The following is a 20,156-nucleotide window of genomic DNA, read 5'->3' as shown; positions in this document are numbered from 1 at the left end:
GAAACTAAGAATAGTGTAACACCCTGTAAATCATTGCTATAGTTCAGTCATCCAACTTTGATTAACACTGCAATCTTCCTTTAGTTAGGACGCTTGGGCGTCTGAATCAAAAATTTGTCCGCTTCTATGTTCCCTTACTCAATATTTCCCTGGCATCCAAGGTAACTAATACTGCTGCTCAGCCCTTAGCCCCAGTGTGATCTCAGCAGGGGCGGATTGGGAGCATAAAGTGGCCCTGGAAAAAATTCTGAAACTGGCCTCATGAAGCATTTCATTGACTGATATACAATACAGAGTGCATCCCAATTACCCATATACAATCCAGAGATCATCCCAGAGACCGATATACAATACTGCATGCATCCTAGTGACTACTATACAATACAGTGAGCATCCCGGTGACTACCATACAATACCAATAGCATTCTGGTAACCACCATACAATACAGAGAGCATAAATTAAATGTTAATAAATCGCAAAGAGCATCCCAATAACTGATCTACCATACAGAGAGCATCCCAGTAACCTCCATAAAATATACTTTACATATACACCAGGTTAAGGGTCAATGACTTAGATGTCAGTATTTTCATATACAATGTGGGTAGGGTCTTGGTCATTGGTTTGTCTATTAGCATCAGTGACCAGAGCTCGGTAAACATACTGATCAGGGTGTTGTAGGAAGACCTCACCCTCCACTCAAATACTTACTTGAGGCCGTGCAGATGCTGACGTCCATCTTGGCCTGTCCCAGCCTCTTCTTCTTGAGGCCTAGGCACAGTAGTGATGGCGGAGGCCCCCGTTATTGCTGAGGGTCAGGCTTTAATTAAGCAACCTGTTGGAGTTCATTCTCCTCCCTTCTTGGCTGCCAGACAGGAGGAGGAAGAGGGGACCTCTGCACCTTGAAGTTTCTTCCGTTTGGGAAGGGATGCTCCTCTGGTGCAGGAGCTTGGAGAAAGTGGAAGCCAGGGAGTGGCTGGCGTAGAAAGGGTTGGGGCTGGAGATCTTCAGCAGAGCCAAGAAGGGGTCTCTCAGCTCTCAGCCTGTCTCTCAACACTCATACTGCATCTCACGTCTGCCACTCTCTCTAACAGCTTTGAGCACCTCTCTCTCTCTCTCTCTCTCTCTCTCTCTCTCTCTCTCACACAGGGGTCTCCCTCTCTCTCAGCCTTCCTCAGCTCTCAGTCTCTCTCAACATCTTTCTCACAGCTGTCTCTCTCAGCCTGCTTCTCTCATACCGGTCTCTCTGTCTGTCTCTCTATTAGCTCTAATTCTGTCTGTTTCAGTCTCTCTCTTTTATCTCTCGGCGACATGGGAGAAATACTGACTTGCCATCACACAGACACACCACATTTCTGACCCGGCTACAATAAATTGCTTCTACACCAAAGGTCGACAGTTGAAATTGACGTCAATTCAAAACGCGACTCTGACATTTTTGGTTTTAAAGTGGCAATGCATGGACCCAATGCTTGATCGTAATGTGAACCCTAATCCTAACCATAGCCCTAACTATAAACCTACCCCTTAGATTAGATTATACTGGGCTGGGTCCATGCATTGCCGCTTTAAAACCGAAAATGTCAGAGTCACGTTTTGAATTGACGTCAATTTCAACAGTTGTCCTTTGGTGTAGTCACAATTTGTTGGAGCCGGGTCGGAAATGTGGTGTCTCTGTCAGTGTGATGACAAGTCAGTATTTCTCCCATGTCACCCTGTTAGCCTTTGGATTTTTTATGTTGCGCTAAACAGTGTCATGGATTTGACTATCAGATTAGTAACTACCACCTAGAAGGCTTATGGCCCTGTGAGCTCTATCACCCTTTACTCTGTTTAACAGTGCTGGCTGTTAGTATCTATTTGTATGAAATGGCGCACTGAGCAATGAAAGAGGTTTTTCTCTGTATATGTACAGTACTTATGTAAACAGAGTTTAGAAAACATGTAAAACCCTTCAGTTTACCCTAAACATAAGAAGACTGCAAGGATGTATGTTCATGTATTCACTATTCCAAAAAGTAATGCTGAAGTTTAATTTAATATAAGAATTCATGCTAAGTTAACTATGGTTATTCAGATAGATGTACTTCCATGTAAGTTGTATAACTGCTTGCAGAGACCTCATAAACACATCTGCACAAAATCACAGTTCTTGCAGGTTTATGGAACCAGTGCAAAATGGGCAAATACAGTCTGAACACTTTTGCTTCAAATGATAAAACAAAATTTTGTTTGTCTTTGTATGGAGCTATTATCCTTTAGAAAGTTGGTGCAAATATTAGGGCACATAAATGATCTTGTTTTTGTTGGAGATGTTTTTAGTTTATAATACTTGTGTATGTCATGGCTCTTTTGTTATGTGAAGTACAAATCTGTGCATCTCGTTGGCGTAAGCTAAATGGTAGTATTTGCAGTAAATTAATTCTACAAAGTAGTGTCTTTCTTCATTACGAGGCTTCATGCTCTGCTGAGAGTCTGACCCTATGTTATACTAGTTTTAACAGAACTTCTCATTCCCTCAGGCCTACTGATAGACTACCAACATCAGTCACATCTGTGATGGCCTCTATCTACAAAATAATACAGCCTGCTGTAAAACCTAATGCCCACGCTAATTATTCTTTATTTGTGTGCCCTTGTGAGTAATTAAAATCAATTTCTAGAAAACTATGTGTTTCCTGAGGCCTCTTCTTTCCCACAGTGCCCTAACTCGCAGATTTCAACTTTTAAGAAGTGCAGACATAGCCAATTATTTCCAATTTGAGATCAGAGTTTGTGACAAATTACAACAATTTCCTCCAAATTGATTCAAATATGCATTTATTCAGTAGTTTACTTACGACATGTATTGTAATATGTAAAGCAAAAGCTTCTGCTCACATAAATAACGGCCTACACATTTCACATATGAAGGGTGTGGCCGGATCACTTACAAATAGCTGATTGTACAATTCATCATCACCATTTATATATCGACACTGATTCCGTAGCGCTGTACAGAGTACTCAGTCACATCAGTCTCTGCCCCATTGGAGCTTACAGTCTAAATTCCCTAACATACACACACAGACAGACAGAGACTAGGGTCAATTTTGATAGCAGCCAATTAAACTACTAGTATGTTTTTGGAGTGTGGGAGGAAACCCACGCAAACACAGGGAGAACATACAAACTCCACACAGATAAGACTGTGGTCGGGAATTGAACTCATGACCCCAGTGCTGTGAGACAAAAGTGCTAACCACTTAGCCACCGTGCAATTGTATATAATTAGTGGCGCAGTGCACCAATGTATGTATATCATTGCATATGTACTGATTTTTATATTGGAAATGTATTGATTTCTGAAGTAGTATGCCATGTTGGTGGCAAATTGTTTTTGTAACATTTTTAAAGAAAGGAAATTCCATGTTAATTAAGCGTTTGATTTGTAAGTAATCAACACATCTTTTAAGCCTGAATGCACAACATGGGGTCATTATCCTTTGTATCTTGTGTGTCCTCTGTGAGAGAGAGACAAGGGAAATATCTGAATAATGAAACAGCAAGTAATGTGGGAAATCACAGATCCATGTACATATTGTTAAGTTTAAATTGTGTTAAATCCAAGTTTAGAGAATATTGCATCCTGATGCTAAACATTGAATGTGATATCTCAGACTTGGTGGTGCCAGGAATGGGCAGGGGTCCTGGATTATCACTTCCAACACCTGTGTCAGAAATTATTTTGTATTTTAACTAGTTTATACCATGTGTACTTCTGGTACCTCTCACTAGTGTGTAAATGTCCTTTATAAGGATCCTTTCTAAACAATAACCATCACGGTTTCAAGATCCTGCTTTGACGCCTATTTACCTGCTGTGATTCCTGTGACCTATAGATTAGATCACTCTAATCCGTTATCCGGTTGCTTTGGTTTGGGACCCAGCGTCTGACAATAATGCTCTGCCCGCTACCCTGCAGCTCTGGCCCATTGTGAGAGGCCAGGGAGAACTATCCACAGCAAGGGGGTGCTCTAACAGCAAGTGTGTACCCAGAAGGAAGCGGTTCCAGGTGCTGGTAAAGGACCCTTTTTGCTGAGAGCACAGCGCCCTCTATAGCATTTACAGGGAGCAATTTTGGGATTAAGAAAGGGGATAGTGGGAAGGCAGGCCCAACCGGTCACCAGCAGCATGGCGGGGTGGCATAGGAGGTCCATCCCTTCACAGATGTTCTTGCAAGATAAATTACTGAACTATTAGCAAAATTGTATGAAATACAGTGATTTCATATCAGATGTATTTCCTCAATATAAATATATATATATATATATATATATATATATATATATATATATATATATATATATATACAGGTGATTTCCTTCAAGCTGGGTACCCAGTTCCAGGCTCTTATCCATTTCACCGCAGCAGCAAGTATCAAACTGATTCAATATTCATGCTTGGCACATCAGACTTATAATACAGTTAGTGACTAATCTGAATTATCACCTTGCTACACTGGAGACCTACTCGGTTATCAACACCGGCTCACTGGTTATTCATCCCCTAACATTGGATTCTGATCAAGTGACTGTTCATAAGGTTTAAGGATGTTTTCCAATACATTGATCAACTATTTTTAAATGCGATAGTTCCATCAATTAAAACAAGGTCGCAACCTATATAAAGACATTGGATTGCTGTGTTCACATGAAATGTATTTAATTGTCATATAGTTGGTTGCTCATCTGTATTAGTATTTATTTATTTATCCATAGATTGTTGACTCACCTTTTAATCTCCTTTAGGGTTTAGGTTTATTTTTAACCGGATTATATATGCATTCTTCATTTTTTATGTATGATATTGTACTTGGTGTTATTTATAGGTATCAGGTTTAACTGTTATAAACTGTTTGTACAGAGTGTGTAGTTTTTTTTACCAGTAACCTATCTAGTTCCTATATATCTACTATATAAAAGCCTAGTGGCCTGTGTCTGTGTGTGGGGAAAAAAAACAACAAGCTGCAGCGCCACCTCCTGGGCGAAGTTATACACTGACCTACTAAATTCTTAGTGTGTGTGGAAAAAAAACTCAGAAAGGGCTGAAATTTGATATACTAAGATGTTTTTAATTTGTTGATTTAATTTGTTAATTGTTAAAAGTGTTTATAAAAATGTAAAAAAATATATATATATATTTCTTGAAGGAGAAGTGACAGTTGGGAGTGGTTGGTGGTTGCCGGGGGTGACAGTGGGGAGTGGTTGGTGGTTGCCGGGGGTGATAGAGCAAGAGGAGTGTGATACTCAGGACCGCTGAGAGAGATCCCTGTGTCTGGATAGACATCTGGATAGATGTGGCGATAAAGATGAAGGATGAGGTGATGGAGAAAAATGATGAGGTGTTGACATGTGGACAAAACCATGTTAAAAAAGGGCGCTTACGTCGGGAAGTAACGCTCTTCCCCTGAGGAGGCCCCAAATGCATGACAAGAACCTTTTTAACACCTTAAGTAGCTTGATTTGACTAGAATGCATGAGTATCATGCATGGGTTAACTTGTATGTATGTGTATGTATATGTATATATATGTGTATATATATATATATTGCACAGCCACTATATCTGAACCGGTCATTTAGAACCTAACTAGATTGCTGTCCATTTGGAACAATTCAGCGCATAACTTAATTCACAATTATTCGCATCTATTACTGTAGTAACAGTAATGATAGGTGCCCCGAGTTGTTCTTAGAACAACGCAGAGAATTGAATCTGCACCTCTGAATCCAAGCCCCCCCTTCACCCCCCTGAGACTGCTTCAAACCAGTTCTTTTGCTGGACATATGTTGCAGATTCAATTGACTGCGATGCGGCCACGCCTTATGATTGTTTATTCGGTAAAACGTAACGCTTACATACCTCTTTGCGGCGTGAGCAAAAGTGAGCAGTACTTTCATAAGAAAAAAAACGCTGTGTGTCTCTCACGGCCGTTACAGGACACTACACAGCCAATTGTTTTTTAGAATTGAATCTGCCCCATAGAAATATGTTTGTACTAACAGGGATCATTGTATGTATCTTATCTACAAAGTAGGGGGCCTTGCATGAGTCACTTACAATCAGTTACACCACATGGGGCCATTGCAGAACCAAGCTGGGTACATTGGCCATTTAATACAAAGTAGACTGGAAAGTTGCTTTGACTAGGAGACATTTGGCATTAAAGAACACTCACAAAATACATGACATAAGGAACATTATTTAAATACATAATTAGTTCTCCCCTCTTATCTTTATGTGTAGTATAATATGTGTAAATATTTTCATAGCAAGGACTTCAGAAATCAGATTTTCTGTTACAATTTCAGTTTTGTAACGTTAGTATCATTAGCAGTCGGCTCATTCATTGTAATGGCAGACAAGCCACTTAATGCATTGAGGATAACTTACTCGTTAAGTTTTGCAGATATGCACTGAGAAATAAATGTTGCTCTGTCTTTTACTTCCAGAACTGACCAGTTTGGCATGTTTGGGAAAAAGGAGTTTGACGCATTGGCTCCATATGTGGACAGCTTTAGTCTTATGACTTACGACTATTCAAATCCACAAAGGTAAGTGCTAAGATAAGACAGTTTATGACGTGAAATTTTCAAAAATGTGTAAATGTGAGAAATACAGGTTGAGAGACAGAATGTATGGTATACCTGATATAACTAAAATGTATATATTTAACTAATTGTGTCCTTCATGCTTTCTTTCACCCCTTTATAGTGGGTTGCCATATTAGTAGATAGTTACTTCTGTCTCTGAGTGTGAATGAGAGGCTTGCAAACTTGTTCTGCAAAAATGCATTTCATAGATTTTTGGACTTTTAGACAGAGGTGTAGTCCAATTATCTCAAGGCAGCTTGACCGATTGCAGCTTTTATAACTCTACCAGTTCCCACTTGGACACTCTCCCAAAGTTATGGCTTCTGTTGTCTGGAACAGTGTGGGGATGTAACATTCTTTTAAACAGTGCTCTTTAACAAAACTGCAGAGGAGTTGCAAATGGCACTAATCCAATAACATGTAACTTGATGAACAATATATTTAACAGTCACGTTTTATATATGAAATTTTAAAATTTTTGATTCGGAGGTTCTTTAAAGCACTGCAATATATCAAAATGGAAAACTTCCAATATGATTGATACATTGTTCAGTGTTACCCGGACATTCCACTGCAGCCCTTTTAAACGTATCACCTCCCCACTCCACTCCAGACAGCTGACAGTGCACCAACATTTTTAGGTGGCCTGATCTGATACATATCGTAGAGGATGCTGTTATTTCAGTTATAGTAACATCACTGACCCTGTCCCTTTGTATAAATCATCCAATCCACACTGTGCATTTCTGCAAAGCAAGTCTGCTCTGTTTCATCATTGTGTGCCTGCTGTGTTAGGAAATCATCTCCCTACTAATGTGGCAACCTGCTTTAGAGGAGGGAAGAGGGAATGGCAGACTTATTTAGTGAAGTATGTACACTCACGTTATTTCATGTATATTATTCAGATCAGTCCCATACACCCTTTGTTATATTACCAGGGGCGCACGCAAGATTTTTAAGGGGGGGGGGGGTTTCCCCCCCCAAAAAAAATAAAAAAATAGAGAGAGCTGCTCCATTTCGGCAGCACTGTACTATACAGCAGCCACGGAGCTGTCAAAGAAGCATCCGCGGCGGTGCTGTATACAATATAGTATAGTACAGTGCCGTACGCACTTCGATAGCGTAGGGGAGGGATTTCTGGAGTCCCAGAAACCCCCCCCTGCCTGCGCCCCTGATTACAGTAATGGCAAACAGCGGGTTTGTTTGCTGTTTACACAGTTATAATCAAATAGCATGATAAAACATGCAACTTGAGGGGGGGGGGAGAGGGGGGGAGAGGGGGGCAGCCTTAGAGCACCAGCAACCAATGCTCACTGAGCTCCAGGAGGTAAATCACCTTCCAGGTTTATTAGGTCCTACCCAGTGCTCCTGGGAGTCTGCCAGTCCCTGGATCTGGGGCCTGAGGTGCTGCACTCTGACATCCCCGGGTCCTCTTCTGAGTCTTCCCTGGGCCTCCCGGTGAGTGATTTCAAGCAATATATACATTCACTAAGCAGTGGCATCTATGTAGACATTTATACTGGTTATGTGTGAATAGAGCAAGCCCAGCCATAGTAGAATATACCCTAAAGCAGTGTTGGCTAACCTGTGACACTCCATGTGTTTGTGAAACTACAAGTCCTAGCATGCTTTGCCAATATATAGCAGCTTATTACTGGAAGGGTATGCTGGGACTTGTAGTTTCACAACACATGGAGTGTCACAGGTTAGCCAACACTGCCCTAAAGGGTCAATTTTGCCACTGTAACACTTAGCTGACAAAGCCCCACAAAAATATAGTTTACCCTTAAGAAAATATTAACTTGTTCTTCAAAGATTTCCTATTATTATTTTTATGGATCTTGTACACTGTCCTTCCAGTAGAACTTACTCTCTGGTCTTCATAGCTTCTCACATGAACACTAGTGGCTTTAGCAGACTGTGAAGGGTTACGAAAACTCACAGGCAGTTCATTTCATCATTTAACTGCACTGTGATATTTAATTTAGCCAGGCTATCATTGAGGAAATTGAAGAACTTTTGCAATTTACAGAAATAGCAGTGCTGTCTGCCAGAGCTGAGAAACTAACTCAATATTAGAATATCATGTTACAATTTACTCTACTACAGGGTATGCTCTCTGAATGTTAGACCAGGCAATGAAAATAATTTTAATTGAGATAGTCTAATTTCTGTATACATTTATAACCTCTATCTATGTTTGAAGTCCCCCATCATATAGCTGCATGTGTGAGAGATGGTTGGCTGACCATAGCGAGGTTCAAGCTGCAGATTTGTAATCAGCTAGGGAAGATCTGCACTCCTGGGGGTATATTAAAGTGGAGATATTGCCTATAGCAACCAATCAGATTCTAGTTATCATTTATTTCTACAAAATGACAGCTAGATTCTGATTGGTTGCTATAGGCAAAATCTCCACTTTTTAAAACCCGTCGTTTAGTAAATATACCCTGTAGTATGACTGTGATAGGTAATGAGTGAGGGAGAATATGAGCATCAGTGGGCGATTCAGGATGCAGTTAAAATGGACAGTACAAGACTGGGTCTAGTTACTAAGCAATTTAATCTTGTTTTTAATAGAATGTGTAATTTATATTTTTATAATACATGTATGTGAATATAAATTTTGCCAGTGTATAGAGCGGCCACAAATTGGAACTGGAGTATCTTATACTTTGCAGATCTGCCCATTAACACTAAATTTTAAAATAGTTTGTTGCTCTTTGGTTCAGTAAAACAAGAACACTCTAGCCAGGCTGGGACCAGTACTATTTTATGCACGTTGCGGAGGCCTCAGAACATGACACATTCTTCTCATTATTCCAAGACACAGCAGGGTGTATGGACAGCTTGAGCATTCCAGTTTGTGATGGACAGGTTAGAAATGCCCTTAGGAATGGACTTGGCAAAGCACAGATGGCCATGCACCTTCTTATTGATGCTGTTGCCTCTGCAAAAGTGACTCTCAGATGTCCTCATAACGATGACCCTTTCCAGAGGCTGCAGCTGCTTTTGCAAAAATGGTCTGTTCGAGAATTGTGTGCTGTAGACATAATGCTCCAGCTACTGTATATGGTCACCTGCTGTCACTTTATTCATTCGTCAGTGACTCGATTGACAAGTAAATCCCTTATAGTACCTCCACCCCTCCTCCATGTCATGTTTGCTAGTCCCTCAGATGTGAAAAGGCGATCAATGCCTTTCCTTTCTTAGATTGAGGTCAGTGCTTGAACAGTATACAGCATTAAACTATGCAAGCTGGAAAAGTGGAAAAATACAATAGCTCTTAAAGAGCAAGTAAAGAATTGACACCAATTGTTGTGTCTTCACTATAATCTTCCCTTTGGCCTGAATATAATCAGACAGCATACCCACTCCTACTAAAATAATCCAGTCTAGATGTGAAGATCTGAAGAATGATGTTTATTTTGGTAGTAAAGATCATATGAGATCAAGTGGAAAAACAGAAATAAATAGATGGTAGAATGGAATCACTATGTGAATAGATCTGTGTTGGCGCTAACCTGTGACACTCCAGGTGTTGTGAAACTACAAGTCCCAGCATGCTTTGCCAATATATAGCATCTTATTGCTGGAAGGGTATGCTGGGACTTGTAGTTTCACAACACATGGAGTATCACAGGTTAGCCAACACTGGAATAGATGTAATGCAATGCAAACATAAAAACATAGCATAGCTGTATAAAATACTTTGTCAAGGGGGAAGATATTTTGCATCTCTGACTTAGCATGTTAGAACTCCTGCCATATACCCAAGGTGCACCGAGAACTAACTATGGAGACCTAAGTGTTTAATTAAGCTGATACTAGACTGGCCACTATGTGGAGTTTACACATAATAAAATGCATATATAAAACAACAATGCTGAAGGCAGAACACCTATGCTAAATCTTACACCTGGGATAACGTACAGTGTTATATTTAACTAAATTCGTCCAGCATAATGCTTGTTTTTAACCTTAGCATAAAGCACATGCCAAACAATAATATGCTACACCCACTATTTAGCCACGCCTTGCCATTGTTTAAAAAGGGAATACGATCACTATCAGGGAATTATAGACCTGTAAGCCTGACGTCAAAAGTGGGGAAACTACTAGAAGGTATATTAGGAAATAGTATTCAGGATTACTTGATGAACAGTAAGATTATTAGTGGAAATCAGCATGGATTTGTGAGGGATAGGTCATGTCAATCTGATTAGTTTCTATGAGGAAGTTAGTGGGAACTTAGTCCATGGTAGTACAGTAGATGTGGTCTACTTAAAGTTTCCAAAGGCCTTTGATTCAGTGCCACAGAAGAGGTTGGTTTACAAAATAAGGGAACTGGGTCTAGTAAACAACATTTGTACTCGGGTCGAAAACTGGTTGAAGAGTAGGAAACAGAGAGTTATGATTAATATAACATTTTCTAGTTGGACAAAAGTTTTAAATGGTATACCTGAAGGTTCTGTGCAGGGAGCCACTCCTTTTTAATATATTAATGACCTTGGTGATGGTTTAGAGAGCAAAGGTTCCATTTTTGCAAATGACACTATATTTTGTAAGGTAATAAAATCAGAACAATATGTAGTTTCTCTACAGATGAACTTGAATAACTAAAGGATTGGGTGGCCAAATGGAAGATGAAGTTTAGCAAAGATTAATGTAAGGTTATGGATTTAAGGATCAAAAACAAGCACATAATATATAAATTAAATAGGATACATTTAGGGGAATCTATAATGGAAAAAGATTTGGGAGTGCTCGTAGACAGTAAACTTAGCAGTAGTGCTCAATGAAGCAGCAGCTGCAAGGGCCAATGAAGTATTGACATGCATAAAAAGGGAAGACAGTGTAATTTTGCTACTATATAAATCATTGGTAAGACCTCATCTTTAATACAAAGTACAGTTCTGGGCAAAACTATAAAAAAGACATTTTGGAACTAGAAAGGGTTCAGAGAAGGGCTAAAAATTGATAAAGGGTATGGCATTGTTAAGTTATGAGAAAAGGTTAGACAATTTAGGCATGTTTGCTTTAGGAAAGAGGTGTCTAAGAGGGGATATGATTACTATCTGCTAATGCATTAAGGGTCAATACAAAGTACTGTCATGGGATCTTTTTATCCCAATGACTGTACACAGGACACGTGTTCAACACCTAAAGTTAGGGCTTCACAACCAGTAAAGGAAGGGGTTCTTTACAGTAAGGGCAGTCAATATATGGAATTCACTGCCAGGGAAGGTTGTGATTGCAAATTCAATTGATATGTTCAAGAAAGGGTTAGCGAAAAAGGGAAACCAGGATTACACCCGTTAATTAAAATGAAGGATTGTAGTGGAAAAGACTGCAATATTGGGTCAGGAGAGATTTTTCACGATTGACAGTTGCAGAAGATTTAAAATAGGTTGAACTTGATGGACTGGTGTCTTTTTTCAACCTCATCAACTATGTTACATTATCTGCAGCAAAGAACTTCCATTGTATTTTTTGCCCTCTGCAGCCTCTTCATGACCAAAATTCTCCACTCACTTAAACAATTGGAAGAGCCATTTACTATAACTGCTTTAGATCTTATGCATCATTTATAACATGCAAGACCCGCAGTTACTTTTCTATCTGTGAAAATATGACTATTTTCCTCCTAATGCTTATATAGGTCCATGTCCATATTCAGAATGCGGGCAACTCCACGGAAAATCACTGTATGCCTATTTTGTATGACTGAGTTCAACTGGAAATACAAATTGTGGAATTAATAAAACTGTCACAACAACTTTTCTTCCACTTTGCCACCTCCTTCATTAATTTAAACTTATAAGTTTTTATCTTAAAATACTACTCACTTTATTCTCCTATGTCTGAGACATATTGGCACTGTCTTTACTACGAGTCACTTTTTTGTATTTGTATTTTATTATTAAATTGGTTGAAGTGCATCTAGAAATGTAATTTCCAACAGAAGTGCATCCCATTAAAAGTACAGGGTTAAATGTCCGGCATAACTGTATTGGTGGTGGGTTTTTTTGTATGTTGGTGTGAAAATAGGTGTCAAGGTTTGGTACACTGGACTCTGGGACCTGCCCAACTTGGCGCTACTCCTAGCAGGGTGCTGAGTCTAACGGACGCATGGTATTCATCAGTGATCACCGCAAGGTGATTTGGTCTCAGCTGCGTCTGTCTGTAGGTCGCGGTCCCTACCAGGAGTGTTAGGAAAGATCCCAGGGGAGTAGGTGTAAAGGTATGCAGACACAATGAGGATGGTTGAGATGTAAGCTCTACTTAAAAGTAGCGGAGTGAAGACAGATGCAGGATGAATAATTCAAGTAGCTGTTTAATGATGACTAGGAGTTTGAACAGAACAGTCTGTAGTATATTGACACAAGGAGAATAATAGCAACATGTACAGTTCCACTAGCAGAGTAATAGGAGTAGATACAGCTTAGCAGTATATTGGCATAATAAGAACAGTAGTGGCATGAACAGTCCAGCAGCAGAATAGTAGCGACAAGGGCAGCTTGAGTATTGGGACCACAATATGGCAGCACGATGAGAGGTGCAATAAACAGTCCAACCAGCAGGATAATAACAATAAGTGCAGCCAGAGTGGGATGACCCGTAATACAGCAACACAATAAAGACAAATGCAATAGGAACAGTCCAGCCAACAAAGGTAGATGAAGTCAAGCAGCTTGAGCGATACAACCTGTAGTACAGCCGGGCCACAGGGAGGAATGCAGAGCAGATGATCCAGATGGCACAAATATGGAGATTGGAGCGGCTTAAGCAGGATAGCCCGTGGAGCAGCTACTCAGTAGAGTCTGGTGTAACTTGAGCGGTATAGCCTTGTGGAGCAGCGATACAGTGGAGACAGGTGTACCTTGAGCAATGTAGCCCGTGGAGCAGTGACACAATGGAGACAGGTGCAGTTTGAGCGGTATAGCCCGTGGAACAGCGACACAGCGGAGACAGGTGCAGCTTGAGCGGTATAGCCCGTGGAACAGCAACACAGCAGAGACAGGTGCAGCTTGAGCGGTATAGCCCGTGGAACAGCAACACAGCAGAGACAGGTGCAGCTTGAGCGGTATAGCCCGTGGAACAGCAACACAGCAGAGAGAGGTGCAGCTTGAGCGGTATAGCCCGTGGAACAGCAACACAGCAGAGAGAGGTGCAGCTTGAGCGGTATAGCCCGTGGAACAGCAACACAGCAGAGACAGGTGCAGCTTGAGCGGTATAGCCCGTGGAACAGCAACACAGCAGAGACAGGTGCAGCTTGAGCGGTATAGCCCATGGAACAGCAACACAGGGGAGACAGGTGCAGCTTGAGCGGTATAGCCTGTGGAACAGCAACACAGCAGAGACAGGTGCAGCTTGAGCGGTATAGCCCGTGGAACAGCAACACAGCAGAGACAGGTGCAGCTTGAGCGGTATAGCCCGTGGAACAGCAACACAGCAGAGACAGGTGCAGCTTGAGCGGTATAGCCCATGGAACAGCAACACAGGGGAGACAGGTGCAGCTTGAGCGGTATAGCCTGTGGAACAGCAACACAGCAGAGACAGGTGCAGCTTGAGCGGTATAGCCCGTGGAACAGCAACACAGCAGAGACAGGTGCAGCTTGAGCGGTATAGCCCGTGGAACAGCAACACAGCAGAGACAGGTGCAGCTTGAGCGGTATAGCCCATGGAACAGCAACACAGGGGAGACAGGTGCAGCTTGAGCGGTATAGCCTGTGGAACAGCAACACAGCAGAGACAGGTGCAGCTTGAGCGGTATAGCCCGTGGAACAGCAACACAGCAGAGACAGGTGCAGCTTGAGCGGTATAGCCCGTGGAACAGCAACACAGCAGAGACAGGTGCAGCTTGAGCGGTATAGCCCATGGAACAGCAACACAGGGGAGACAGGTGCAGCTTGAGCGGTATAGCCTGTGGAACAGCAACACAGCAGAGACAGGTGCAGCTTGAGCGGTATAGCCCGTGGAACAGCAACACAGCAGAGACAGGTGCAGCTTGAGCGGTATAGCCCGTGGAACAGCAACACAGCAGAGACAGGTGCAGCTTGAGCGGTATAGCCCATGGAACAGCAACACAGGGGAGACAGGTGCAGCTTGAGCGGTATAGCCTGTGGAACAGCAACACAGCAGAGACAGGTGCAGCTTGAGCGGTATAGCCCGTGGAACAGCAACACAGCAGAGACAGGTGCAGCTTGAGCGGTATAGCCCGTGGAACAGCAACACAGCAGAGACAGGTGCAGCTTGAGCGGTATAGCCCATGGAACAGCAACACAGGGGAGACAGGTGCAGCTTGAGCGGTATAGCCTGTGGAACAGCAACACAGGGGAGACAGGTGCAGCTTCAGCGGTATAGCCCGTGGAACAGCAACACAGCAGAGAGAGGTGCAGCTTCAGCGGTATAGCCCATGGAACAGCAACACAGCAGAGAGAGGTGCAGCTTCAGCGGTATAGCCCATGGAACAGCAACACAGCAGAGACAGGTGCAGCTTGAGCGGTATAGCCTGTGGAACAGCAACACACAGCAGAGGCACTGACGATCCATGTAAACACACAGGAAACAGACAAGTTCCTAATCAGGCAGGTAACTTGATCAACAGGCCCAGAGGAAAGGGAGGAAGTGCCTTTTCAAGTTTAGAGCCAAGACTAGGAACCAATAGGAAACTGCCATCTACAGACAGGTACTAAGTCTGCGCATGTGCAGAACCAACGCCAGGCACTGAGGTATGCCTAATGAGGGACATGTGAGGGTCTTAGTCTTCGGTTGTGGAAGCCGAATGAGCGCCGTGTGACAATAGGTTTACACATGTGCCTAATCCACACTGAGCAAAGAACAAAGAATGAGCCTAACCGATTGGTGCCTATCCCCCTGGCACTGCTATCTTGACCATAAATTTTAGCGAGCCCCATAAAAATGGGTGTATTTGCGCAAAAAATTACCTAAAAAACACTAAATACCATGTAAAGATAAAATAGATATATCTTAAAAACTTCCATTTCTGCCTAACATCTGAACCACTAGGAGCAATCATGGATTCTGTCACAATATGTATTTGTGCCTATATCAGTCTCCTTTGCCTTTTGGGCCTTAGTGCTCTCAGGTATATGCAAAAATTCCAACACAGCATCAAAAAAGTGACAGTGAAACTGCACAATCATCAGTCACTAGATAAACACCACAGCACAAATACAGAGTAAGGGGCAGTAGAGGCTACTGACAGGGACAGAAATCCATTAGGCCACATAAGAAAGGGGCAAAGAGTAGAAGTCCAATATTGAGATAAGCTGCACCTTGGCTAAATGGTTAACATTTAAATGTCTTGTACTCGATGGAGGGAAAATCTGTCAGAAAGAGCTACTTTTTCTTACTTCTAGTTTCTTGCATTGTCGGTCGACAGGGCTGCATAGGCCAACTTGTTGCAAATTATTTTGCTGGCACTGTCTTATTAAACTCTTCCATACGGGTATGCCTCAATCCTTGTATACAGGATTAAACTGGATCTTACTTCTTACTCCAAGTTGTAGCTGAGTAGAAATTCCAAATTTTCCACAATTGAAGCCAATTGTGTCCTTTAAAAGTCCATTTTATTTAACTGATTAAATCAGTGGGAAGGCGCATATTTTCCTCAATTTCCAGTGGATGTGTGGTTAGCTGGAACTGAGGAATTGCTAGCGCTAAACCCGTGCAACCAGTGTTAACCTATTCTTCTCATGTGGTAGGTTGCTACCGTACCACATCCAATCCAAGGAAGCCAAAGATTCTCGTCCATCCACAATATCTGGTTTAGGTGCTCTTAAAAATTAAGGACTAAAGTCCTCTTTGACCTAGAATAGAATTTACTTCCCAAATATTATATGCAGTCACCTTAATGATCTCATACAGCTAGTATAAGATCACTAGAAAGTCTCCAAATCTTGCAAGTTCGATAGGAAACATAGTAAGAACAAACAATTCACTCAACACAAACTCAAATCCCAACTTGGAGAAATAAAACATAATTCTCCAATCTAACTTCTTTTTCAACTATGAAGATATCTTAACCATGCCCAAAACTGAAGTACAAAGGATACAATAGTCCCTTGAAACTATGGAACAAGCAGAAAGAAGTCCTGTCAATTTTCAGGAGAATAAGTGGTCACCAGCCAGTTACAACCGCTGTCCAGGATGAAGCAGGAGCATAAAAGCTCCCTTGTAACAAAGCTTCTATTCTGGTCAATTTGCTGTTATGAAGGTATGTAAGTGTAAGTTTGCCTCATTCTAACATGCTAAAAGTGGAGAACACGACCATAATAGAATTACCCACGCTCCTGCCATGTGTTAGCATCCAATTAAGAGGTTAAAAAAGTGGGTGGAGCTACAATCCACCACCCCAAATTTAGCTATAGACAACAATAGAGTAGGAAATGTGCAGCTCACATAATCTTCACAACCAGGAATAAGGACAACCAGGACCTCTGCTTTTGTAATTCTGCAGAATAATACTCAAAAAGTGTGATGTGGTTGTTATCTATATTGATCTCTCCTCATAAATTGGCAGAAGATCTGCATCCAGTCACGAAAATTCCAAAACTTCACGAACAAGGAATAGGAGCACTCAACGGTCCCTATGACCCATTTTATGACCAGAAAGGTAGAAAACTGATCTGTACCAAAGGTGTCTTCAAACCAGTATTTGAAACAAATGCTAGAGAGATTTCCCTCCAAACTTTTGAGAAGACATGCAATGCGGACATTGCAGCGCCTCAGTAGCACCAGTCTATCGATTTTAGAGCGTTGACAAACCATTTACTTTAGGATCATCATCATTTTATTATCCGGTGCTCTCATGAATGCATTTGTGAGTGGGATGTGAGAGACTTAGAGCAGCATGTGTGAGTAATGACCACTAACATCTGTGCCATAATGGGCTCTGGAAGGGACTGCCCATCAGCAAGGAGGTGGGCAAGGATGGAAATAAAGATAGTAAGGTGATAAGACTGATGTGGGTGAAGTTGAATATCCAGTCCCCTTAGGGCATTTCTCTAGTACAGGTGGGTTCCCTTGTGTGTGCTGGGAACTATGTGGCTTGGGAGCTGAGTGATATGCCCTGATACAAAAGTCTTGGTGGTGACTGTGAAGTTCACCTTCTGACTCACTGTAGGCAGGACACAGACACTATATTTGCGCACTCTGGCTTCAGACCATATTGTTTAATCTACACTACCATGTTGGCTTCTGCAGCCTATCCACTCTACTTTCCCATGCCTCCAGGGAGCAGCCAGACTTTAGCTGTGGAACCACACACCACAGCAATGATTAGACAGATTTGCAAGGAATCACGTCTCTTATCCTTCTTCAAGCCACACTCCAAATGACACCTTCATTAATCTTATCAAATTCTTTAGTTAATTTACCGTTTTATATACAATAAATCAGCTATGACCGTATTTATTGCTACTCACTGTCTAGGATTCATGCTATTTACTCATAGCACACTCATATATTAGCCTAAGATCATTGGACATTCTGCATTTGTTCCTTTTCATCAATATCTTGTGCACAGATTCCTATTTCACTTTTTATCATTATGTCTTCCATGTTTAGTCTTAGAAGCTTGTATGGTCATTGAAAAGTGCTAAAAATATTGTGGCGCTATATAAAAATGTTTAAAAAAGTGTTAAATACAAGAATCAATTATGAAAGTCAAGGACAAGGTCTGAGAATCATAGCAGATTATCAGTCAATTAAAACCTATTGACACAGAAAGGGTTAGCAATACATAAACCAAAACATAACTGATATATGATCTGCACAGAAGGATATGCAGTGAGCCCCCAGGGCTTACAATTAAAATTAAACAGAACACGTTGGGAACAGACACAAAAACAGGGTAGACCAGGAACAATTTTGAAGCTAGAGCTATGAACAGAGACCACTGAGACAAGTCCGCCAGGGACACCATTAAGAGTGGAGATTGGAAGAAGCCACAAAATGATCCAACAAACTTATGGGGCCAGAGCTGACTTTACATTTTGCTTGAGGATACTGGGACAACTAGGAAAATCAGCCGTACCTGTTTCTTCAACAGTAGTTCAATTAAGATTAGATAGGTCAGGCAAAACAAGGTAAAGGGAGGGCTAGACTACTATAGCATATAGGCTAAGGGGCAGACTATACAACCCAGAAGTCCTGACTTCCCATTCTGGCAGAACCTGACATTACACTTCTACTGATCCATATTGGCTTTATTATGCCTTTTGTGCTAAACATGTGTTAGTGTTACCTGTATCTGTAATACTGTTGTCTATTGATCACCTGAAATAAACCTTTGTGGAGATATTTCAAGACTGGTAATTAATATCGTTGAAAAACTTTCAAGAAGTCTCACAGTTTAAAAGGTATTTTTCATCTTCATCTAGGCCAGGTCCCAACTCCCCCATATCATGGGTACAGGCTTGTGTTCAGATACTAGATCCGGAATCCAAATGGAGAAAGAAGATACTACTTGGGCTTCATTTTTATGGGATGGATTACTCAGCACTTGGAGCCTCCGGTGAGCCAATTCTGGGGAGCAGGTAAGAATGACATTTTGTTGAGGTGTGAAATAATTCATTGCTGAGAAGTACATTTCAGATATTTTGTGTTTTAGTATGGCTTTGTGTGGATGTTTTCCACATTAGAGGTCTGCTTACTCAATTCCACATTTATTCAAACATGTTTTGGCTTTCCGCTTTGATGCAGAGAGAAAGATAATGATGCTTGGCTGTTGTTTTTTATTATATCTCGGAAAAGTTAAAATGATACACACTATCGTCTACTCTAGAAAAATGCAATCTCCTCTTACAGTAATTGTTTTACTTACTTGAATCTCCCACCGAATCAGCACTGCTTCGAGTATAAAACAGCAGATTCGGGCAGATAAGCTTCTTGCGGGTATCACTCTGAAAAATGTTAGCTTTAGAATTTCTTTTAAAAGAAGCCGTTTAGCCACATTTTGTATATTTTCAGATGCTACTCGGCACAGCAGACTTTACCATTTGTTCTCAGGAATCTGTATTTCAGTGCAGTTGTCTTAAATTGCAATATATCATGAAAATCCACAAAACACATTGTTTACCCAAATAGTAACTGCTCCCTCAGTGCTCACTATAAACACACCATAAACTTAACAGCCACTATGAAAAGGCTAATGAAAATGTAGGCATTTGGTATAAACCATATCTGTGTTTTAAATGTACAGAGATAATGTATATATCTTATCATATAAAAATGATGTCTGGATGTTTATAAAAATAACAGTGTGTAGCTCAAGGTTAGTTAAATCTGTAGTTATAGATGAACTTGAGGAAATAAAACGGAACAATATGTAGCTATGGTTTGGTCAAACCTGTGATGGAAAAAAAAAAGAGAAAAAATCAGCCTGCGCTCAGTATATCCCATATTATATATGGTACCAGCTGCATGGCAATAAGCCCACGCTCGGTATATCCCATATTATATATGGTACCAGCTGCAGGGCAATAAGCCCGC

At 41.2% G+C, this 20,156-nt stretch overlaps 1 protein-coding gene across 3 annotated transcripts in view; it reads left to right on the top strand.

The window, feature by feature from the left end:
* The window catches only part of CHID1 (chitinase domain containing 1), a 296,065-nt gene that overhangs the window by 127,953 nt on the left and 147,956 nt on the right, over window positions 1-20,156 (top strand). For all 3 annotated transcript variants that reach the window (XM_075187855.1, XM_075187853.1, XM_075187854.1), the window contains 2 exons: window positions 6,495-6,596; window positions 19,046-19,201. In XM_075187855.1, coding sequence (XP_075043956.1) covers window positions 6,495-6,596; window positions 19,046-19,201 — 258 coding nt within the window. The remainder of the gene's footprint in view (window positions 1-6,494; window positions 6,597-19,045; window positions 19,202-20,156) is intronic.

The sequence above is a fragment of the Mixophyes fleayi genome, chromosome 10, assembly GCF_038048845.1.
Source record: "Mixophyes fleayi isolate aMixFle1 chromosome 10, aMixFle1.hap1, whole genome shotgun sequence".
Classification (NCBI taxonomy): Eukaryota; Metazoa; Chordata; class Amphibia; order Anura; family Limnodynastidae; genus Mixophyes; species Mixophyes fleayi.
This window is presented reverse-complemented; position numbering and strand designations above follow the sequence as displayed.